Below are 19,366 nucleotides of genomic sequence, written 5' to 3'. Positions count from 1 at the left end.
TGGAAGCCTCTCCCTTTCAAGAAATTCAAGAGACACCTTGAACTATTTCCTAACTATTAGCTCCATTGACAAAACATCTACTAGTCAATCTGGACCATTAACAACAAAACGTATGGCCAGCCAGCAGCTATAACAATAATTACTTGTAAACAACAGAATTAAATGGTGCTGCTAACATTCTTGCAATGGCCTTTGAAAACAAATTTTGCAATCATACTGCCTTCCTAATAAGACTCACAGTGGAATCCTGGTAAAGATTCATCTTCAAGCTGCAAGTAGTTCCAATTCAGCCGAGAATAATTAGAAATTCAAAAAGCAGTTAACCATTTTCTGTAATAAAAAGTTCAGTAGATCTGGGTTCTTTTCTACCTCAAGGGAAACTCCAATGCTATAATTATGAATCAAATTTATTTTTCTGCCTCTGAATGCAGCCCTAAACATTTTTTTTAACAGGCAGTACTGTAAGGGCATTCTCCGAAACACCTGCTGCAAGATAGATGGGAAATGGACCTGTGCTGAAACAAGGGAATGTCTTTCACTTTTCACGGTAGCATCAGTCACTAGTTTGAGCCTTCTTAATTGTTTTTCTTTAGTCTTACTTGAACTCTGCTTACGTCACAAGGCAACCTCAATGAGGAGGACAGATCTACAGGTCATGCCTAAATAACATGAGTTATCTGCCATATATGATTGTTAAAAAACATTTCCTTAACTTCACAATCTAAACTGTCTGCTCACACAGTGCTTCTGCAATTAGTGCTGCTGCAGTTGTTAAAAAACATCCTTGAGCTAAAGGATGTTTGCCAAGTGCCAGATTTGGTATTTCCTGAATGAGACTTCTGCACAAGAGACACAAAGAGTGTTAGCATAGCAAACATCTCAGAAAAGGAACAGCTGGCCTTTAATATTAATTAATTTGATGTTTACACTGCACACACACAGATGCGCGCACACACATTTCTGGAGGTGTCCCCTTCATCAAATCTATGTCTAAACACACAACAGAACTCCTAGAAGACAACACTCCTTTCCCATGTATGTTTAGTTTGCTGTGTATATCAGTCCACTGTGGGTATATAACTACAGTAAGCCTCTTGCACAGCTATATGCAAAAATGCCCCTTCTCAGACTTTTGTAGTAATCTAGAAGCAGAATGTATTGGTGTGCATACTAATGTCAGCTTTCGGGGTGGCCTTAATTTTGCAGCACACCTCATGGCATATCTATGAAGAGTCTCTCTCTCCCTCAAACTTTTGTATAGCAACTAGTTTGTCTTGGTGTACAAGTAACTTCTTGGGTTGTTTTCAAGCAACAACCAATTTCAACAACATGTGTACCAAGTACCTCAGGTTAAGTACTTAATTAGTTCCAGAGGTCCGTTCTTAACCTGAAACTGTTCTTAACCTGAAGCACCACTTTAGCTAATGCGTCCTCCTGCTGCCACCGCGCCGTCAGATCACGATTTCTGTTCTCATCCTGAAGCAAAGTTCTTAACGCGAGGTACTATTTCTGGGTTAGCGGAGTCTGTAACCTGAAGCGTATGTAACCTGAAGTGTATGTAACCCAAGGTACCACTGTATGCTCAAAGAAGTGGGGTAGCAGTTCCTGAGCACGCTGGCCATTTTGCACATGAGAAAACCACAGATAAAGCCAGCAAGAAAATGCTGGCAACAGGCTACAATGGAGGCAGGTGACTCCTGGCTGCCATTATTAGTTATTAAGAAAGGAAATTGTGAGATGCAGGAGGAATTGCAGGAGACTGAAGTACTTGGAAGAGAGCCAGGGAGCACTAGATGGCCCAATGGGCACTGCTCACCTTTGTGGAAGTTGCCAGCCAGTGTGCACATGTCAACTCATAAATAAGAACTGCCTCCAGTTTTTTAACTACTGCAACCAACCATCTTTCATCCGACTTCTCTAAAATTCAGAAAAAATCTGCCCCTCACCCAAGAGATCTTCTCTACCAAATTTCACAATAATAGGACAAACCACTTTTGGAAGCGGTTATATAATAAACAGCAATTTAACATGGAATGAAATACATCCTAAGTATAGAGGTGTTCCCACAATGCAAACTGTTCTGCCTTGCAAATTCAAGATTGTCATTAATTCCATCTGGAACTAAATTGAGACAAGAAGATGGTAAACAGGTACGAAACTTCAAAACCACTTACGGAGGGGAGGAGAGAAGAAGAAACAACAAAGAAACTAAGTGGGGATAATGCTAAGGCATCTTGAAAACTGATCAAAGTTTTTTTGGGGGGGAGGACCTATCTGAAATTCCAAAGGAAAGAACAGAAGAGATAAGACAACATATAGCAGATACAGTACATTCACACCATCTGGAAACACAGAGACCATTATACAAAGGCCATGAATGTTGCACATGAATCCGGAATGCCTGAAAACAACAGGGCGACCCTAGAGGTCTGCAAACAGTCAACCGCACTGCACTGGATTCTAAGATAAACCACAAATTTTTACAATACCTTTGTCACTTCCATAATAGTAGAAGGCTGTTGGAGTCAGAGCACACCACCGCTTTTGCCACTCAAAGCCAAGAAAGCTGTGGTCTGCAATTAACACAATCTGTATTAGATGGGCATTCTACACAAAATTCAGTAACACACTTCATATCTGTTTCCATTACAGATTTTCTTTTTTAAGGATGGAACTGACTTCTCAATTAAAAAGCAGAAAAGTAATGTTGGAACAAAAAATTTTAAGCAGTGCAAATAAACAGTAATATAGGCTTTATTATTTCTATTGTATTTTTGTTAGTCAAAATAAGGGTATATAGGCAAGTATATGTGCTAGTATGATTTTTTTGTGTTTGGGGGAGGAGAGAGAGATGTTTTCCTAGGACTTTCTCCCTTTCCTTGAAGTATCAGTAGGTGGTTGAAGAAGTGCAAAACTTTAGACAAGGAAAGACTAGCTATTTTTCAACTTTCAGCATAGTGAGTTAACAGTTCCAAGTACATCCTACCAAACTTTTCTTGATCTTTAAACACTGGCCCAGCTCAGTCTTGCTTTACAGCAATCTTGTATGACGGAGGGACTACAATGTATCCCCTTCAGAAGTCTAAAATTTGAAGAGGCAGGTTACGCAAATTTGCGCATCTTCATATCATTTCCAACTTAAATTTTGCTTCTGCAACTTATAAGGTCTTAAATCCAGGGGGGGGGACCTCTTTCTTAAAGTCATTGCATCCAGCAGTTCAATCTACAGAATTATGCTTGATCCTCTCTGCACTTCAAGGTGTTTAGCAATACCTGCTAAGTTAGTCTAGCTACAACAGGGAATGTAATTCTTACAATATATAATTGTGGTTCTTCAAATTAATGGGTTCTGTCTTATCATTCCCTTTAATTGTTGTCTAGAATAGATAACATGCTGTTTCAGACACAGATTTATAAAAAAAAATTAAAGATGTGCCCAGCAAAGAGCCAACTTGAATAAAATAAAATTATGCCCCCGCCCTGCATAATTGACATGGCACACACACCCCATTTGAATGGCAATGCCCATCTTTGGCCACTAGGAGTTGGCTCCTATGGGGAAGAGCATAGGAATCTCTTAGGACTGGCTAAAATTCTCACTGTGACCTGGCATCTTGCCCCCGCCCTCACTGTAAGACTTCACAGCCCATGCTGGTTCTTGAAAGTCATGAGCTGTGGGAAGAGGGAGAAGGAAAGAGAGGTTTTTAAACACTGTAACAGGATTGCGATGATCCAAAACAGCACATTCAGTCCCATGTTGACTGCAGTGCCCCACTTCTTCATGCTGTTCATCAAATTCCACCCAGTGATGGATGCATTTTTAAAGGTATCTTTATAGCACCCTCAAAAATAGTCACACACTTTTCAGGACTCTCCAAAGAAAGCCACTCATCTCGTGGTTTTAGTCTCCTGAATACCTCTTGCTATTCCACTAGCTAAGAGTTCTTCCCACCTACGCTACCAGTGACAGCAGTTGCAATGGGGAGCGGGAGAGAGAAGCCATAATTTAACTTTTCCAAAGCTGTTTACCTTTTCTGCGTTTTTCCAGGTACCCAGATTTTAAAACACACTGAAGGTCTTGCGCTGCAACTGGAAGGAACTGATTCCCTGAAAAAAAGAGAAAAAGTAGGGGGTAGTATTTTTAGAAAGCATTGGCAAATCGTTATCAAACGGGGGGAACTATAACCACTAGTTATTAGTGAATGTTCAGTATATTTGTAGACATGGATCAGCCCCACTTTTTAGCCAAGATGGTGGGGCTTATAAGTGTGAAATTGTTGTATTCCATTCCATCTTCCAGGCAGCCCTCCTTCTGTGGCTTGGGAGTAATTTCCTGTGTTTTAGGAGGAGAGACACTTGGTTAGGAGCACTCTACTTTCCTCAAGCAGCAGTGCAATTGTGGGAGACAGCATTCATAACACCAGTTCCAAAAATAGCCTAGAACAGATACTAGTTACTACACAGATTGGTGAAGTAAAGAGTGCATCTGAGCATGCCTGTCTTTTACTACAACCAAGGTCCACAAATATAAAATTAAGCACATCCCCAAGTCTTATCAACAACTGGGGTGCATCCTATACTGATGTTTAATTTTAGAGACAGCGGGCATTTTTCTTGCTTCAGAAAAAATATGTAAAACATCCTTTCATAGAGTGTTTTCACTCAGCATTATTTTAGGAAAAAATATTTTAAAAGGAATGAAAAAAAAATAGCTTATGAATAGCACCAAATTAGGGAAGATTTAAGCAATCAATTAATTGACACCAATTTTTCCCCATCGTGACAGCTCTAAATAATAGTCCTTTGAAGATTTGTTACATCAGTAACGTTAATTACACCTTAAGATTTAAGATAACATACACTATGAATTATTCTTGACATCTTTTATTAGTACTTAAAATCATCTTTCCTATACCAGGCATTGATGGACACCTGCCAGTTGTCAATTTATACCACTAGGGTGCTCCAGTAGTCAGCAGAATTGAGACAGAACTCTTGAAAGCACACATTTCCCCTCATTTTTTTAAAGCTTTACCATTTTACCATTGGTTGCCTCTTTGCTACACTCCAACAAATACTGCAAATAATTAAACAGTAATTAATTTTCTCCCTTTAGTTCCCATATGCTCCTTTTTCTACATCACAGTAGTTAAGAGAGGCATTGCATGGATTTTAAAGGATCAGATGGAGTGCAACTGCAAAGCAGGCAATTACCCAACTGTCAGCAAATTACAATGATCACCAAGAGCTCTTGGCATCCAGATCCAGGTTGGCATTGGGCAACATGAATAATCATTTCCCAGCATGACACTCTAGGCAATCATGTCATTCACAGCATTGTCTGCATGCTTTTGGGTTACTGGAGAGAAATTTCATCATCAACATGGAAAAGACTGGGGAGTCTCTGGTTATGTCATCTGGCAAAGAGAGCAAGGACTTCTTTGCACAATCTGCTTAAATCAAACCTCATGGCTTCTTGTTTCCAATGCATTGTAGCAGTGCTGCTATAGCAGGCTAGCCATATATTCAAGCTGGTACTGCCATAATATATTACCTTTCATATCTTCTTTCCTTAACCCCCCCCCCAATGAAAAAGTGCAATATTTCCCCCCTTCTGCTATGAGATGCAAGTTGAATAACTTCCCACAATTATGAACCATCAACACCTTTTTGCTGAATACTGCCAATAACAACAAAGTTTCATTTGTGTACTGGTAATGCACTATTTATTTTGACAGGGTTCCACAAGTGGCTAAGCTTTTCCGAGTGGCCACGCACATAAGTAGTCAAATGACCGGTTGCATTTTTATTTATTTCTTGTGCTAGCCAAAGGCCATTGCAATATCCAAAGAAGGAAGAAGCGGGGGGGGGGGACAGCAGTCGCTACATTTGCAGTAAAACCATGATCAAATCCACCAAAATTTCTTGTTACCCAGAATAAGAAGTACTTCTCAAATAAAATGTGCAAATGAGATCTCAGAGCCTCTTTTGCAACTGACCGCTAGTCCATCCAGTTCTTTCCTCCTAATCTTCCTAGCTGCCAGGGCAAAGAGAGCCACCTTATAAGTCACAGAGTCATCAGTATCACTCAGCAGCTATTTCACCCTGCAAATGAGGAAGGTAAATTTCTCCTTCATCCCTACCCATCAGGTAGCAAAAACTGTCTGGTCTGAGATTACTTTCATCAGCATATGACTCCTCCTGCTGTTTTAATGGCTGGTCGTGGGCTCTCTCCTTGTTTAAATGGATCAAATGGATCAAATGAAAGCAAAGTAAGTCTTCCTTCATCAAATGTACTGTAAAGAAAGGGAAATAAGCAAGGATTGTGTTTTTCCCGTTTCCCATTTGCAACTTTTGTGACATATAGTGGTATCTCGGGATGTGAACGGGATCCGTTCCGGAGCCCTGTCCGCATCCCGAAGCAAATGTAACCCGTGTCTGCGCCTCAGTGCATGTCGCATTTCGGCGCTTCTGCACATGCGCATGACATCATTTGGAGCGTCTGTGCATGCGGGCGCGGCGAAACCCAGAAGTAACACGCTCCGTTACTTCCGGGTCGCCGCAGAGCGCAACCCGAAAATATTCATCCCGAAGCGTATTTATCCCAAGGTATGACTGTACTACAATACTTTCTGAAGGCTCAGGGCAGGTCACAGCATAAACATACAAAATACATAATAAAAACAAGAACAGAAGAAGTCAATAAACCCCCCTCCGATGACACATTTAAAAGGACATAGAATATTAATCAGCCAAAGGCCTGGTTGAAAATTTTTATTTTATTTTTTTGCCTGACGCCTAAAGATGTTTAATGAAGGGCCCAGGCAAGCCTCTCTGGGGAGAGCATTCCACACACAGAGCTTTTAAAACACGTGATGTCCGACAGCTAAATCTTATAGGAGTCCATTTTCCCCTTCTTAAATAATCATATCCTTTGTAAAGCAAATATATACTCATTTGCCATGCTGCTTTAAAATGGTTGGTTCTGGGGTGAAAGTGCATGGCAGTGTTTTATCTGGACTGTGTAGCCCAAATGCCAACTTTAGTTGAAAATAAATATGACGCCTCTAAGATCAAAAGGGGGACTTGTAGCAGCTGACAATCTTAAATCTAGCATGGCTAGAGGACGAAAAAATAATATGTCTGTAAGCTCCTATAATACCCACGACAAACTCATTAATATGAACAATGTTTGCTTCACAAGGCACACTATACACAGCACAAGGCATGCCGTCTTCATTTTGAGAAGCAAATCAGTAATCAATATTTGTAGAAGCAAGCTAATCCTTTGTAAAATCACTGGTTTAGTGATTGAAGAGTTTGCTCCATCTACACAGTTAATCCCTCTTCATCTGTTTGAGCCCTCTATTTATTTCAGCCACTTACAATGGTAGCTGTGTCAGATTAATACATCTCCACATGCTAAACATGCCTTGACAACTGACAAAAGCTTACTACTGTCAGGATAATCTCTACAAACACGGGGATTTTTCTTAGCGAGCCAGAAGGCAACATCCAGGAATCAAATGTTTGCAAAGGGTCTTAACTTCAAGTGACATGGCCTGCTCCCACATCACCAGTTACAGTAACCACCTTACCACTGAATCTTTTTCTAGCCCTCGTGGACATTTTTTCTTTAAACTGGAAAGATGTGAAACTGCTTAAGTCATAGGAAGATTTTTTATTTTTTTACCAAAGCAAATACTTCATATAAGAGATGAGCCTCCAGATGAACTCTCATCAATCCCAACCTCTCCAGCCATTCTATTTGGAGGTGATGGGAGTTATCTGGAGTGCAACACATAGATGACTGGTTTACGGCATGTAAAAAACTTTTTAACTATGCATGTCAGGGGGTTGGACTAGATGACCCTTGGGATCCCTTCCAACTTGGCTATTCTATGATTCTATTGAGGGACAACCTTAAAAAGAAAAGAACAATAACCAAAATTAAACTAAAATCCTGAAAATTCGCCACCAACAGAATTCATGCAAATGATGCCTGGAACATTTGACCTACTTCTTTTCCTTGAGAAACCTGGCATGGCAAAAGTTATTTCAAGATAATGGCACTTGTTCTAGATTAAAGATCGACCTGTAAAACAAAACAGCATAAACTCCTGAGCTGAGGATGGACCCTAAGGGGAGAGGCTGCAAACTGTCACAAAAAGGAAGCAAACCAATAACTCCTGCAAAACAAAAATGCATTGCAAATTCATTCAAGAGTCGAAAACCATGTCAGATTAAAGCAAACACATTAGGTCAGTGTTTCTCAAACTTGGGTCCCCAACTGTCAGTGGACTACAACTCCCATCATCCCTTGCTAGGAGGACACCGGTGCTCAGGGATGATGGGATAATGTAGGCCAACAACAGCTGGGGACCAAAGTTTGAGAAACACTGCTTGGGGATTGTATGTTACCAAGGTGCAGTGAACACATTGCACAGTCTCACATACTGTATAGTGCTTGCTTACAAATGAGCTTCCATGCTTGTACACTTTCCCTTGGTCCTCCAGCCCTAACCTTCCTCCTCTGCAGGTGTGGAACATCTCATGTGGGTGTCCACGGTTGGAAGAGTGGCCAGTCAGCACAACAACCCTCTGCTTTCCTGATGTGCTTTCATTTGGGCTACAGAGATCGGCATAGGTGAGATGAGCACACAAGACTGAGGGCAGGCAGCCATTGGGGCTCTCTACATCATGAAGTGACACACCAGCGAGACTTAACCCTCCTCCGAAACCTAGAGTTCTTTTCCTCGGTTTTTGGAAAGAACTTCGTTGCATGATGTGAATGGGGTGGCGGGGAGTAAAAGCAAAGTTTATCATCATTACAGATCTATAAATATTGCTGTTGGGATGTGTGTGGTTTTTTTGTGGGCTTCTTTCTCCCCCCTCCACATTTTTACACAATTCTCTCTCCCAATTTCTGGCCAGATTACAACCAGAAGCAGCTCCCCAGTGAGGCGAAGATGTACTCATAGCTCCTTGCAGCAGGAGCACCACTGCCACTCACCTTCCCCAATGCTAGAACAGAAAAGTGGAGCAGAGCAACAAAGGAGAATGGTGAATTCCTGAGACAAATACCTGAGGTACCTCAGATTGCTAATTATCCTAACAGGGATGGCTAATCTGTGGGTCTCACTATGTTACTGGCCTCCAACTCCCATCAGCTTGAGCCAGAACAGTCAGTCAGACCTGTATTCCAACAACATCTGGGAGGACCACAGATTGGCCACCTCTCCCCTGTTCTAGAAGATTCTCTTCTTTCACCCAAAATATCCCACCATTTACACAAATGACTTCAACTCTAATAACAAAAATGGGCACTGTTAAGGAAGTGGAAGCAACTGACAAACAATGTGTAGCCCGCACAGCAATTGTATGTTATTTGAACAGCCTTGTACCTGGCGTTCCTCAGGAATTCTAAGAAACACCCCCCCCCAAAAAAAAGGTTGCTGCTTTGAAAAGTTCAGTCTGCCATCTTGATTCAAAATGGCATCCAATAGTAACCAAACAGAGATAAAAACCTGCTCCTTGCTCTCAGGAGCCATCGCGTGAAATTTAGTTACACTATCTGAAGAAATGTCCAAAAGTATAGCAAACAGACAAGTTTCCAAGATATATAGTACATATACACACACACCGAGAAAGAGAGAGAGAGAGAGTTTTACTATTTTCACATGAATACAAGCAACAGCAGAAGATTAAGAAAAATGTTAAAAGACTAGCAAGGTTTATTCTGTGACTTGGAGAAACATAAGGTGCCCATAAAATGTGTGTTCCATCTCCTTTTAACATGACTCCTATATAAGGGAGTTTCAGTCTTGCTGATGACTTATGGGTTTTTACATAGCTCTACCAGACAGATGTTCATGCTTAAGGCCTGCCTGTAAGACGGAAAGAGGGGAAACAGCTGGAATGAGCAGCAAGCACCAGCAAGCCAAGTGACAAAATAGAATGCTGAAATCCTGAGGCAAACCGCAAGCAAGAGGAAAACACCATCTGAAGGATTGTTTGAGGGTGCCTGCTATTCTAGAAATTTATCTCTTCCCCTCGTCCATCCAAGTTACACAAGCATTCACACCTGCCTCCTCCTCTTCTAATAAAACTGGCCATTAGAAATGCCGAAGCAGGAACATCTATGTTTCCCCCTTCTGCTTCGCTGTTTCCATATGGCGATAAGGATATGAAACAGAACCCAGCACATGAAACCATGTTCAAAGCCTTCATGAAAAACAAACAGTTTACACGTTAGAAGAACTTGCTCAAGTTAGTATCAAGAGAAATATGCAGAATGAATGCTGGACGCCATATACCCTGGCAACATTTAACAACATTACGTGTGCCAACAGCATGGAAAAGATGAACATCCTTTTCAGCTCCTGGGAGATTGCTAAATGCTGCATATATTTTTATACCCCCCCTCTCCCCTTGTGCAAGCAGAAGGAACAAAAAATATTTGTTTAATATGCACAGATCCTCCGGATCCCCATTCTGAGCAAAGTATGAACTTCGTACTAATTGCAAGCAGGTTTTTTATATTCTTCAGTACACTAGTTTTTGGTACATAACTATATTTAAGTACCAAATAAGAATATTGCTAAGGTTTCAAAGCCATCAATTATTAACTGGGCTTCCCCAGGTCCTACTGTTGTACCGATGTTTGCCATCCTGATGCACCTGAAACTGTTGGTCCTAGTCCAACATCCTGTTCCCACAGTGGCTAACCACATGCCTATGGGGTGCCCCAAAGAAGGACCTGAGTGCAGCAACCCTCTGGCCAGTTGTGACCCCCAGCAAATAGCCATCCAAGTTGGTGGCCATTGCAACATCTTCTGGAAGCAAACTGCCACAATCTTATGATCATATCTCAGCAGAAAAATAGAGTTGGAAGGGACCCGATGGATCATCTAGTTCAGGGGTCAGCAACCTTTTTCAGCCATGGGCCGGTCCACCATCTCTCAGACCATGTGGGGGGCCAGACTATATTTTGAAAAAATATATGAATTCCTATGCCCCACAAATAACCCAGAGATGCATTTTGAAGAAAAGGACACATTCTACTCATGTAAAAATACGCTGATTCCCGGACCGTCTGCAGGCCGGATTGAGAAGGTGATTGGGCCTGATCCGGCCCCCGGGCCTTAGGTTGCCTACCCCTGAACTAGTCCAACTCCCTGCAATGCATGCATATGCACCCACATGACGTCAAAAATAAAATTAAAAAATGAATGAAAAATGCAAACATGATTGAGCAGGGATTCAAACCTGAAAGCACCACATATTGCACACTATTCACTATTTAGACTGCTCAGAAGTAAGTCTACTGATTTCAGTGGGACTAACTCCCAGGTAAGTTATATGTAGGATAGCAGCCTTAACCACGTAAAACTTTCCCTGAATATGTGCCCACTAAACAGAACCATTTAATATCCATTTCAGTGGTTGGTAGTCAGGTATTCTTTTCCTCAATGTCAGAACTTCTTACGCAAAAGTTGGCACTTGAATTTGCTGGCTTTTGTCTTCTTTCTACACCTCTTCTTTCCTTTTTGTTTCACGTGCGTGAAACTATAAGCTGTTGTTTGAATTTGAAAACTGCCACAAGTGCATTGGAAGAAAGGCAATATATAAATATAAGTAAAGGAAGGAAGAACAAGCAGTGTGAGAAGTCCTTGCTTCCCAGATCCCCAAAGGACCTTAGAAGAGACCCGATAAGCACTTTCCCCCTTGTCAATCAAGAAAAAAATCTGGCTGACTAAGCGGTTTTTGTGCTTTTCCACTTACCACCTCTGCAAGATGCCATAAGGCAGAGAATCCTGGGTTAAAAGGACAAAATTCCATTTTTATGAATGGAAACTGGGGGGGGGGGGAGAGTTACCTAACTCAAAATAGGCTGTACAGTCCTCCTTTCCTTTCACACAACAGACAAAGGCCAAACAGGTTTTCTAAAAATGGCAGCATATACATTATCAAAATAAAATAATCCCCAAGGCTCGAATACTGCACGTTCAGAGTTAAGCAAAGAGGGTTTTTTTTTTACTGAGTGAACTAAAGCAAAGTCATCATTCTTGAGGCAAAGGAGGGAAATTCTAGCAGGATGCAGAGCCCTTGAAACTAGCACTAAAATTAGCAGATACTAAAGGCATGATTAGATGACCACTTACAAGACAGCAGTTTCGTTGTACTGAATAGGAGAATACCACTATGTGCAATATGCAATATGACCCTTCGGAGTCGTTTATGCTATAATTTGCTGCTCCATATCGCCGTACATTTTATTAAACTCTCAAAATGCTTCATTTTTTTGCCCAAAGATCAAAATGCATTTGCATTATTTATCTATTCCCCATCCCCCACACAAAGCATCCACACTTTCTAGGCTTTTTTTTTTCATTTTTTTTCCATTTTCTCAGCAAAATAATAACTCTTTGGACCTTACAGGCAGCCAAGTATCAGGCTTTAACCATCTGTCAACTGGCTTGGATTCAGCAAGCATGCTCCCATAGTTTGGGCTCTAATTGTGTTTAATGCTGCACTAATTATTTCAATGGGGAATAATCTTGTACAGTCAAAGTTGACTCATTTTATAAACTGGAAGCTCCTCAGCTATAAATTGGCAGGTCTCATCCTTCATTTCTCCTAAGCGTTGTGCCAAGGGGGAATAAGTATATGGTTGCTCTGTGACCAAATGTCATGTGCTGGGCAGAAACATTGATCCTGGCTATTAATCACTCCACAAGCCCTCCCAGTAATCAAAGGGCACAGCTGCAGTGATATATGACCAATGTCAAAGCAGAAAGCCCTTTACAAGACTGCATGCCTACCAGCTGATGGCCAGTATGTAGTACAGTGTGCACACTAGCCAGCCCAAAATGCCCAGGCTAATTAATCACCACCTCTAACTGTTCATACTATCATTAAACACCTTTATTGGCTGAATTATCTGAGGATTCTTACCCCGTAATTGCTTAGGTCTGGAAGCTATGAACCTTCTCACCTGGATACACAGAGCTGACTATTACCTGCTCTGGACCACCTCCTGGCCTTTCATTCTCTCCTCGGAAGAGTTTGCTGACCCAGCAGTGAACCAGTGACGAGGAGAAAATTGGATACCTTTCCAACCGATCTTGGGATGGTTCAGTTTATTGGGAGAACTAAATAATGCCGGGGAGGTGGGGACGGGGGGGGGGGAAATAATTGGATCAGCTTTAAAAATCTACTCATTGGGACTTCTATTCTCAAGGGGCATGAATGCCAAATGCAGAAGTCAGAGGTGCCAACTTGAATTAAATATCGTGGGGGCCCAGGTAAGCCCTAACCCACCTAACTGATCACATGACGCAGTGCACACACACTATTTGAATGGGCATTCCCATCATCTTTGTGGGGGCCCAGCACCCTCAGATATTTTATTGTGGGGGCCAAAGCCCCCACTGCCCCTAGGCGTTGACTACGTTTTTTAAAATCTGAAAGCCAAAGAAATGAAGATTACAACGAATGCATCGATTCAGGCCAGAATCTGTCTGCCAGAACCAACTCAAGGCATCAGCACCAGCACTAAAGACTAAATGACTCCGCAATGCTGGTTATCACTTGCTGCAGATCTGGAGAAGGGCTGTAGCTCAGTGGTAGAGCATCAGGTCCAATCCCTGTTATATCCAGAAAGGAATGGTAGAGGACCCTGACTGAAACCCTGGAGAGCTACTGTCAATCAGTCTGGATGATACTGAGCCAAATGGACTCAATGGTTTGACTCAGTATAGGGCAGCTACCTGGCCCAACATTTACAGAGTTAAAAATACTGGATTCTTTTCATAACATCTCCCTTTGAATGCACTTGGGTTTATATGGAGCAACCACTAGTTCCATTTTAGAAGACATAAAGGAAATTGTGACAACCCAACAATTTGAAACCCATGGTTCTTATTCATTTCCTGTTATGTGATACTTGACAACTAGCAAAAAGTTGAGTTACACCAAACGAATCAATTCAGTTTTGAATGAATCACAACGTGCAGCTCCTTGTGAAACCAATATTCAGGACACCCGTTATGGATACCTTAAGAGCCACGGTAATCAATGAAGAGACTGTTTTGGAAGCAAACAACAGGTGGAGGCAAACAGCATTCTGGAAAGAGTTGAAGGCATTACCATAGATGTGTCATTGCTTGTGGTATACACACTTATTGTTATGGGCCCACTATCATCTCTGGTCAAAATAGAACACACATAAATTGTCTTTCAAAAACTTGCCTGGCCAAAAAAATGACATGTGCTTGCATACCGTGGTCAATAATGCTTGCTCTATTCTAAACAAATATTGTCTCTCTACAAGCAGCTTGCAGTAAGAGAGAAACCCCAAAAATATTGTATGGGATTAGAATTGATTAGTCAAAGAATGCCAATAAAGGCAATACACTCATAACTTAGTTGTTGAATGCCACCTTGGTACTCGTATGTTGCGGCTCCCAAACAATCGAAACCCGGAAGTGAGTGTTCCAGTTTTTGAACCTTTTCTTAGAAGCCAAACGTCTGATGTGGCTTCCGCTATTGTTTCCAGGATGCCTGCGCAATCGGAAGCTGTGCCTTGGTTTCTGCACATTTTGGAAGTCAGATAGACTTCCAGAATGCATTCTGTTTGAAAACCAAGGTATGACTGTACAGAACTGTAACTGCACTGACAGTAAGGGTTGAGCTTTTCTTCTGCTCAAAACCAATGTACTGAGCTGGAGTGAGAGCAGGCCACAATGTTATGGAATAACCACATTCAAACACAGATTTTGGCACTGCAGACAAGGATTTTTAACAGACTGACACCATTGTCGGGGAAGGGGGAAATATGATGGTGAAATGAGGATCCACAGCACTGTCCCTTCTCAAACCCTGCAGTGTAGAAAGTGGCAGCACTTTATTTTCCCCTTGTTGACATTAGAAGGGGCTCAGAGAGAAATAAACCAGGTATATCATGGGTAAAGGTAGACTGGAAGTTACAAGAAAGGGAGTAGCACATATACATACTGCCATTCATGAACCCAAAGCCCAAAATGTGGAGAACCACTGGCCTGTGACCCAGTTGTGGCCCACAGTGCACTGAAATCATAGACCTGTCGAGTTGGAAGGGACCCTGAGGGTCATCTAATCCAAACCCCTGCAGTGCAAGAATCTCAACTAAAGCATCCATGGCAGATGGCCATCCAACCTCTGCTTAAAAACCTCCAAGGAAGGAGAGCCCACAAGCTCCCAAGGGAGACGGTTCCACTGTCAATCAGAGCTGCAATTAATTGATTAGTGTGTTGTGTAGTGTAGTCCCCCTCCCCTTTAATGCACTTTTGCTGGTTCTGTCTTCCTTTCTAGGCAGCAATTCAACAGGTTAAGCCATTTCTGGTATGAAAATACAATTATGGAAAAAACTTCATCATGACCGTACTCTCTATTGCGTTATGCCATGCCCCGCAAGGCAGCCATTTTGTGACTGGCACTCCCGAGCACTCTCTAGAAATTCAAAATGTGCCTCTTGGTTGAAAAAGGCTGGTGACTCCCTGGGCCTAAACTTACTGGCAAGGACTCTCCAGGAAGAGCTGACCCAAGACATTTTGGCACCTATGGCAGATCCCAAAATGGTGTTCTATTCCCTGCCAGGGAAGAAGGGGTCAAATAATAATAATAATAATAATAATAATAATAATAATAATAATAATTTATAATTTATACCCCACCCATCTGGCTGGGTTTCCCCAGCCACTCTGGGCGGCTCCCAACAGAATAAAAAAGTGATAAAGTATCAAACATTAAAAGCTTCCCTAAACAGGGCTGCCTTCAGATGTCTTCTAAAAGTCAGATAGTTGTTTATTTCCTTGACATCTGATGGGAGGGCGTTCCACAGGGCGGGCGCCACTGCCAAGAAGGCCCTCTGCCTGGTCCCCTATAACCTCAGTTCTAGCAACGAGGGAACCGCCAGAAGGCCCTTGGAGCTGGACCTCAGTGTTTGGACTGAACGATGGGGGTGGAGACACTCCTTCAGGTATACCAGGCTGAGGTTGTTTAGGGCTTTAAGGGTCAGCATCAACACTTTGAATTGTGCTCAGGAATGTACTGGGAGCCAACGTAGGTCTTTCAGGACTGGTGTTATATGGTCCCAGTCTCCAGGTTATTGAGCAATGGCCTTTCCCATTTACTGCTTCCTGATGCTTTTAACTGGAGAGGCCAGAGGTTAAACCTTAGACCCCTGGAATGTACAGCATGTGCTCTATAGGTACGTTCATTTCAGGCATGAATTTTACCCGCAATCCTTGACATTTAAAGCATCTCTTCTAAGGCAGCCAGTACCAGGAGCATGAGGAAACTTAGTATGGGGAGCAGGGGGCGAGAGGAAACTTTCCCCCAAAATTTGTAGGTATCGAGAAAAGATTTCAGAACCTCAAACTTTAATGAAAGCTGAAAATTACTTTTCGGCAATCTGACAGAGAATTCGAAGAAGAATTTTTTTTAGATAAATTACCTGGCGACAAAAAGTGCTTTGAGATCTTCGCACCCAAAGTAGGAAGTGCTTTTAAGACAATTAAATTATTTCGCTTCGGGCTCTGTCTTTTCAATTTGAGCTAATGACACCATTTAAGGATGGTCCATTTAACTGAGGGTCTTTTGTGAGACAGACAGACAGAAGGCAATCTGGAAGTGTTTGGTAGGATTTTTCCATATTTCAGAATTTAATACTGAAAGGTTTCCATCAAATTCTCCCATTCAAACATTCATCACCAGAATGAAAGTATAATCTCACAAGATAAATGTGTGGCGGGTTTTAAAGAAGTTTTCCCCACAATTTTTTTTTTCTTCCCTCAAAAAGGAATCAATTTCATCCTAATGGCAATTATGCCACTGTGGAATAATAACAGTATCAAGTTGGCTCAGTCTTTCCTCCTGCCTCTAGAGTGCGCCCAAATCACTCCTATTACTTCTGGCTTCAAGACCAAATTTCCTGTTTCTACTCTATCAACATGTATATTAGTTTAGAGTTTCTAAAAGGAAGAGACTGCCAGTCCTGTGCCAGGCATTTACCATAGGATACATACCCTCCAACATTTCTTTGATGAAAATAGTATTAATATTCAATATAATAATAATAATAATAATAATAATAATAATAATAATAATACTATTTATACCCCGCCCATCTGAATGGGTTGCCCCAGTCACTGTGGGCAGCTTCTAATATATATAAAAACAGAATAAAACATTAAACATTTAAAAAACCTTCCCTATATAGACATACCTTGGAATTGGAACAGAATCCGTTCCAGAAGTCTATTTGACTTCCAAAACACTGAACTTCCAAGGTGTGGCTTCTGATTGGCTGCAGGAGCGTCCCGCAGCCAATCGGAAGCCACGCCAGACATTCGGCTTCCAAAAATCATTCGAAAACTGGAACAATCGCTTCCGGTTTTCAATTATTCGGGAGCCGAAATGTTTGACTTTTCAGGCATTCGGCTTCCGAGGTTCCACTGTACAGGACTGCCTTCAGGCGGCTCAGGGGTCGGATAACTCCATAGCCTCCAACATTTCTCCAGTGTAAACAGGGATGCCCTAAGGAAAAGCGGGACATTCTGGGATTGAATCAGAAAACGGGACTGCTTCTGTAAATCCAGGACTGTCCCTGGGAAAATAAGGACACTGGGAGGGTCTGAGGACAGTGACAATCGTATGCTTCTTCAAAGCACTTCTGTTGCGTCTGCTCTTCTGATTATCCGGGAATCCAAACAGACGCATCATCGTAGGGTGTTTAGCATCTGACCACAGTGCAGTGGAAAACCTAAGCCCCATGTGCCCTGTTCCCAAATGTTGTTCCTTGCTTCAGAGCACAACAGCCCTGCTCTGAAATGCATAAAGAGCTCCACCGTCCATTAAGGCTTACTTGCTTTTTTCCCCCTACCTGCAAACACCACACTGTTCCTTTCTTGTAACTGCTGAGGAGAAACAAGCATACGTAGCAATTTCATGAGCACATCGCATCACCCACAGCATTGCGAATACAATAGAGCAGCTATTAAGCAGAAGTCCAGATTAAGATGAAAGAGAAGATGAGGTGTTTTCTCCTGTCAGCAGTGGGAGAGCCGTGCTGCTAGTATGTGCCGCGCTACATCATTGCCAGCATCTGCCTGCTCATGTAAAAACATGAAAGTTGCTGATTCTGAGGCAGGCTGAAATTAAAATGTGTTTCTCCCCCACCACACACACACACACACACACAATTCACCAATACCTCCAACTGCATCATGACTCCAGTCTGGTCTCGATTCAACTTGATTAACGCTTGGCGTTTTCACTTTGCAGTGATTTAAAAAATAGGTTTGCTCAGGCTGCAGGAGCTCTTATTTAAAACACCACAGATGATGCAGTTTCAGGTGTCATGCAATTACTATTGGGATGTGCCAAATTTGTTGTTGTTGTTGTTTATAGAACACCAGGTAAAACAGAAAAATCGGAAGTGCATATACTTACACACAGAAGGCAAGGAGCCATTGCGGTATTGCGGTTTAAGAGTGCTGGACTAGGACCTGGAAGATAAGGGTTCAAATCCCCACTCAGATATGAAGCTCACTGAGTGAACTTGGGCCAGTCACTGGCTCTTATCGTAGGCCTACCTTATAGGATTTGTTGTGAGAATAAAATTGGAGGGGTGCAAAGCATGTATGCCACCTTGAGCTCCTTGGAGGAAAGGTAGGCTATAAATCAAATAAACAAATGAATAACCACCTGCAGATATGGCCACGGCTGTTTAAAGGAAAGCCAGTCCCACCCTCTGACATAGACAAGGCATAGCATGGCATCAGAGGGCATTCAGTAATGTAAACTGCTACTTTTCTGCGTTGCACTACTTTCAAACATGGCACAGTTTGCTCCTCGGTCTATAAGCAATCCCACTACCATTTGGGGCTCTTGGATGCTCCTGATTCCCCCTTGTACAGCTAGTGCCACATCCTCGTAGCACATTCAGTAGCTTCAGAGTCTTTGGTGGTTGCCATCAAAATGTACAGAAGTGCTTAAAGGGATGACAAGTTACAAAATAAGTGAAAACCTCAAGGTTAATGACAATTACAAAAATACAGCAGGGAGCTCCTTAGGATGAACGTGATCGAACACCATTCACATGAGAACATAATGTGATTTTGCTGAAGGAGATACCAAGATACCAAGATCCACCCAAATCTGCCTTCTCCAACCTCACACCGTCCAGATGTTTTGGAATGCAGCTCCCATCAGCCCCGGACATCTGCAGGGCACCAGGTTAGCAAGGCTGACCTAGTACATCATCCTGTCTTCAACAGCCAGCCAGAGGCCTCTGGGAACTAACAAGATGATTGTGAGTATG

At 42.1% G+C, this 19,366-nt stretch overlaps 1 protein-coding gene across 2 annotated transcripts in view; it reads right to left on the bottom strand.

The window, feature by feature from the left end:
* Positions 1 to 19,366, bottom strand: part of SKAP2 (src kinase associated phosphoprotein 2) — a 99,411-nt gene that overhangs the window by 48,029 nt on the left and 32,016 nt on the right. For both annotated transcript variants that reach the window (XM_083578830.1, XM_083578829.1), the window contains exons 5-6: positions 4,030 to 4,107; positions 2,490 to 2,573 (exon numbers count right to left, since the gene is read on the bottom strand). In XM_083578830.1, coding sequence (XP_083434956.1) covers positions 2,490 to 2,573; positions 4,030 to 4,107 — 162 coding nt within the window. The remainder of the gene's footprint in view (positions 1 to 2,489; positions 2,574 to 4,029; positions 4,108 to 19,366) is intronic.

The sequence above is a fragment of the Podarcis filfolensis genome (assembly GCF_964270895.1).
Source record: "Podarcis filfolensis genome assembly, chromosome: 12".
NCBI classification, from domain to species: domain Eukaryota; kingdom Metazoa; phylum Chordata; class Lepidosauria; order Squamata; family Lacertidae; genus Podarcis; species Podarcis filfolensis.
Note: the sequence above shows the minus strand (reverse complement) of the source record. Positions and strands in the feature narration are given on the sequence as shown.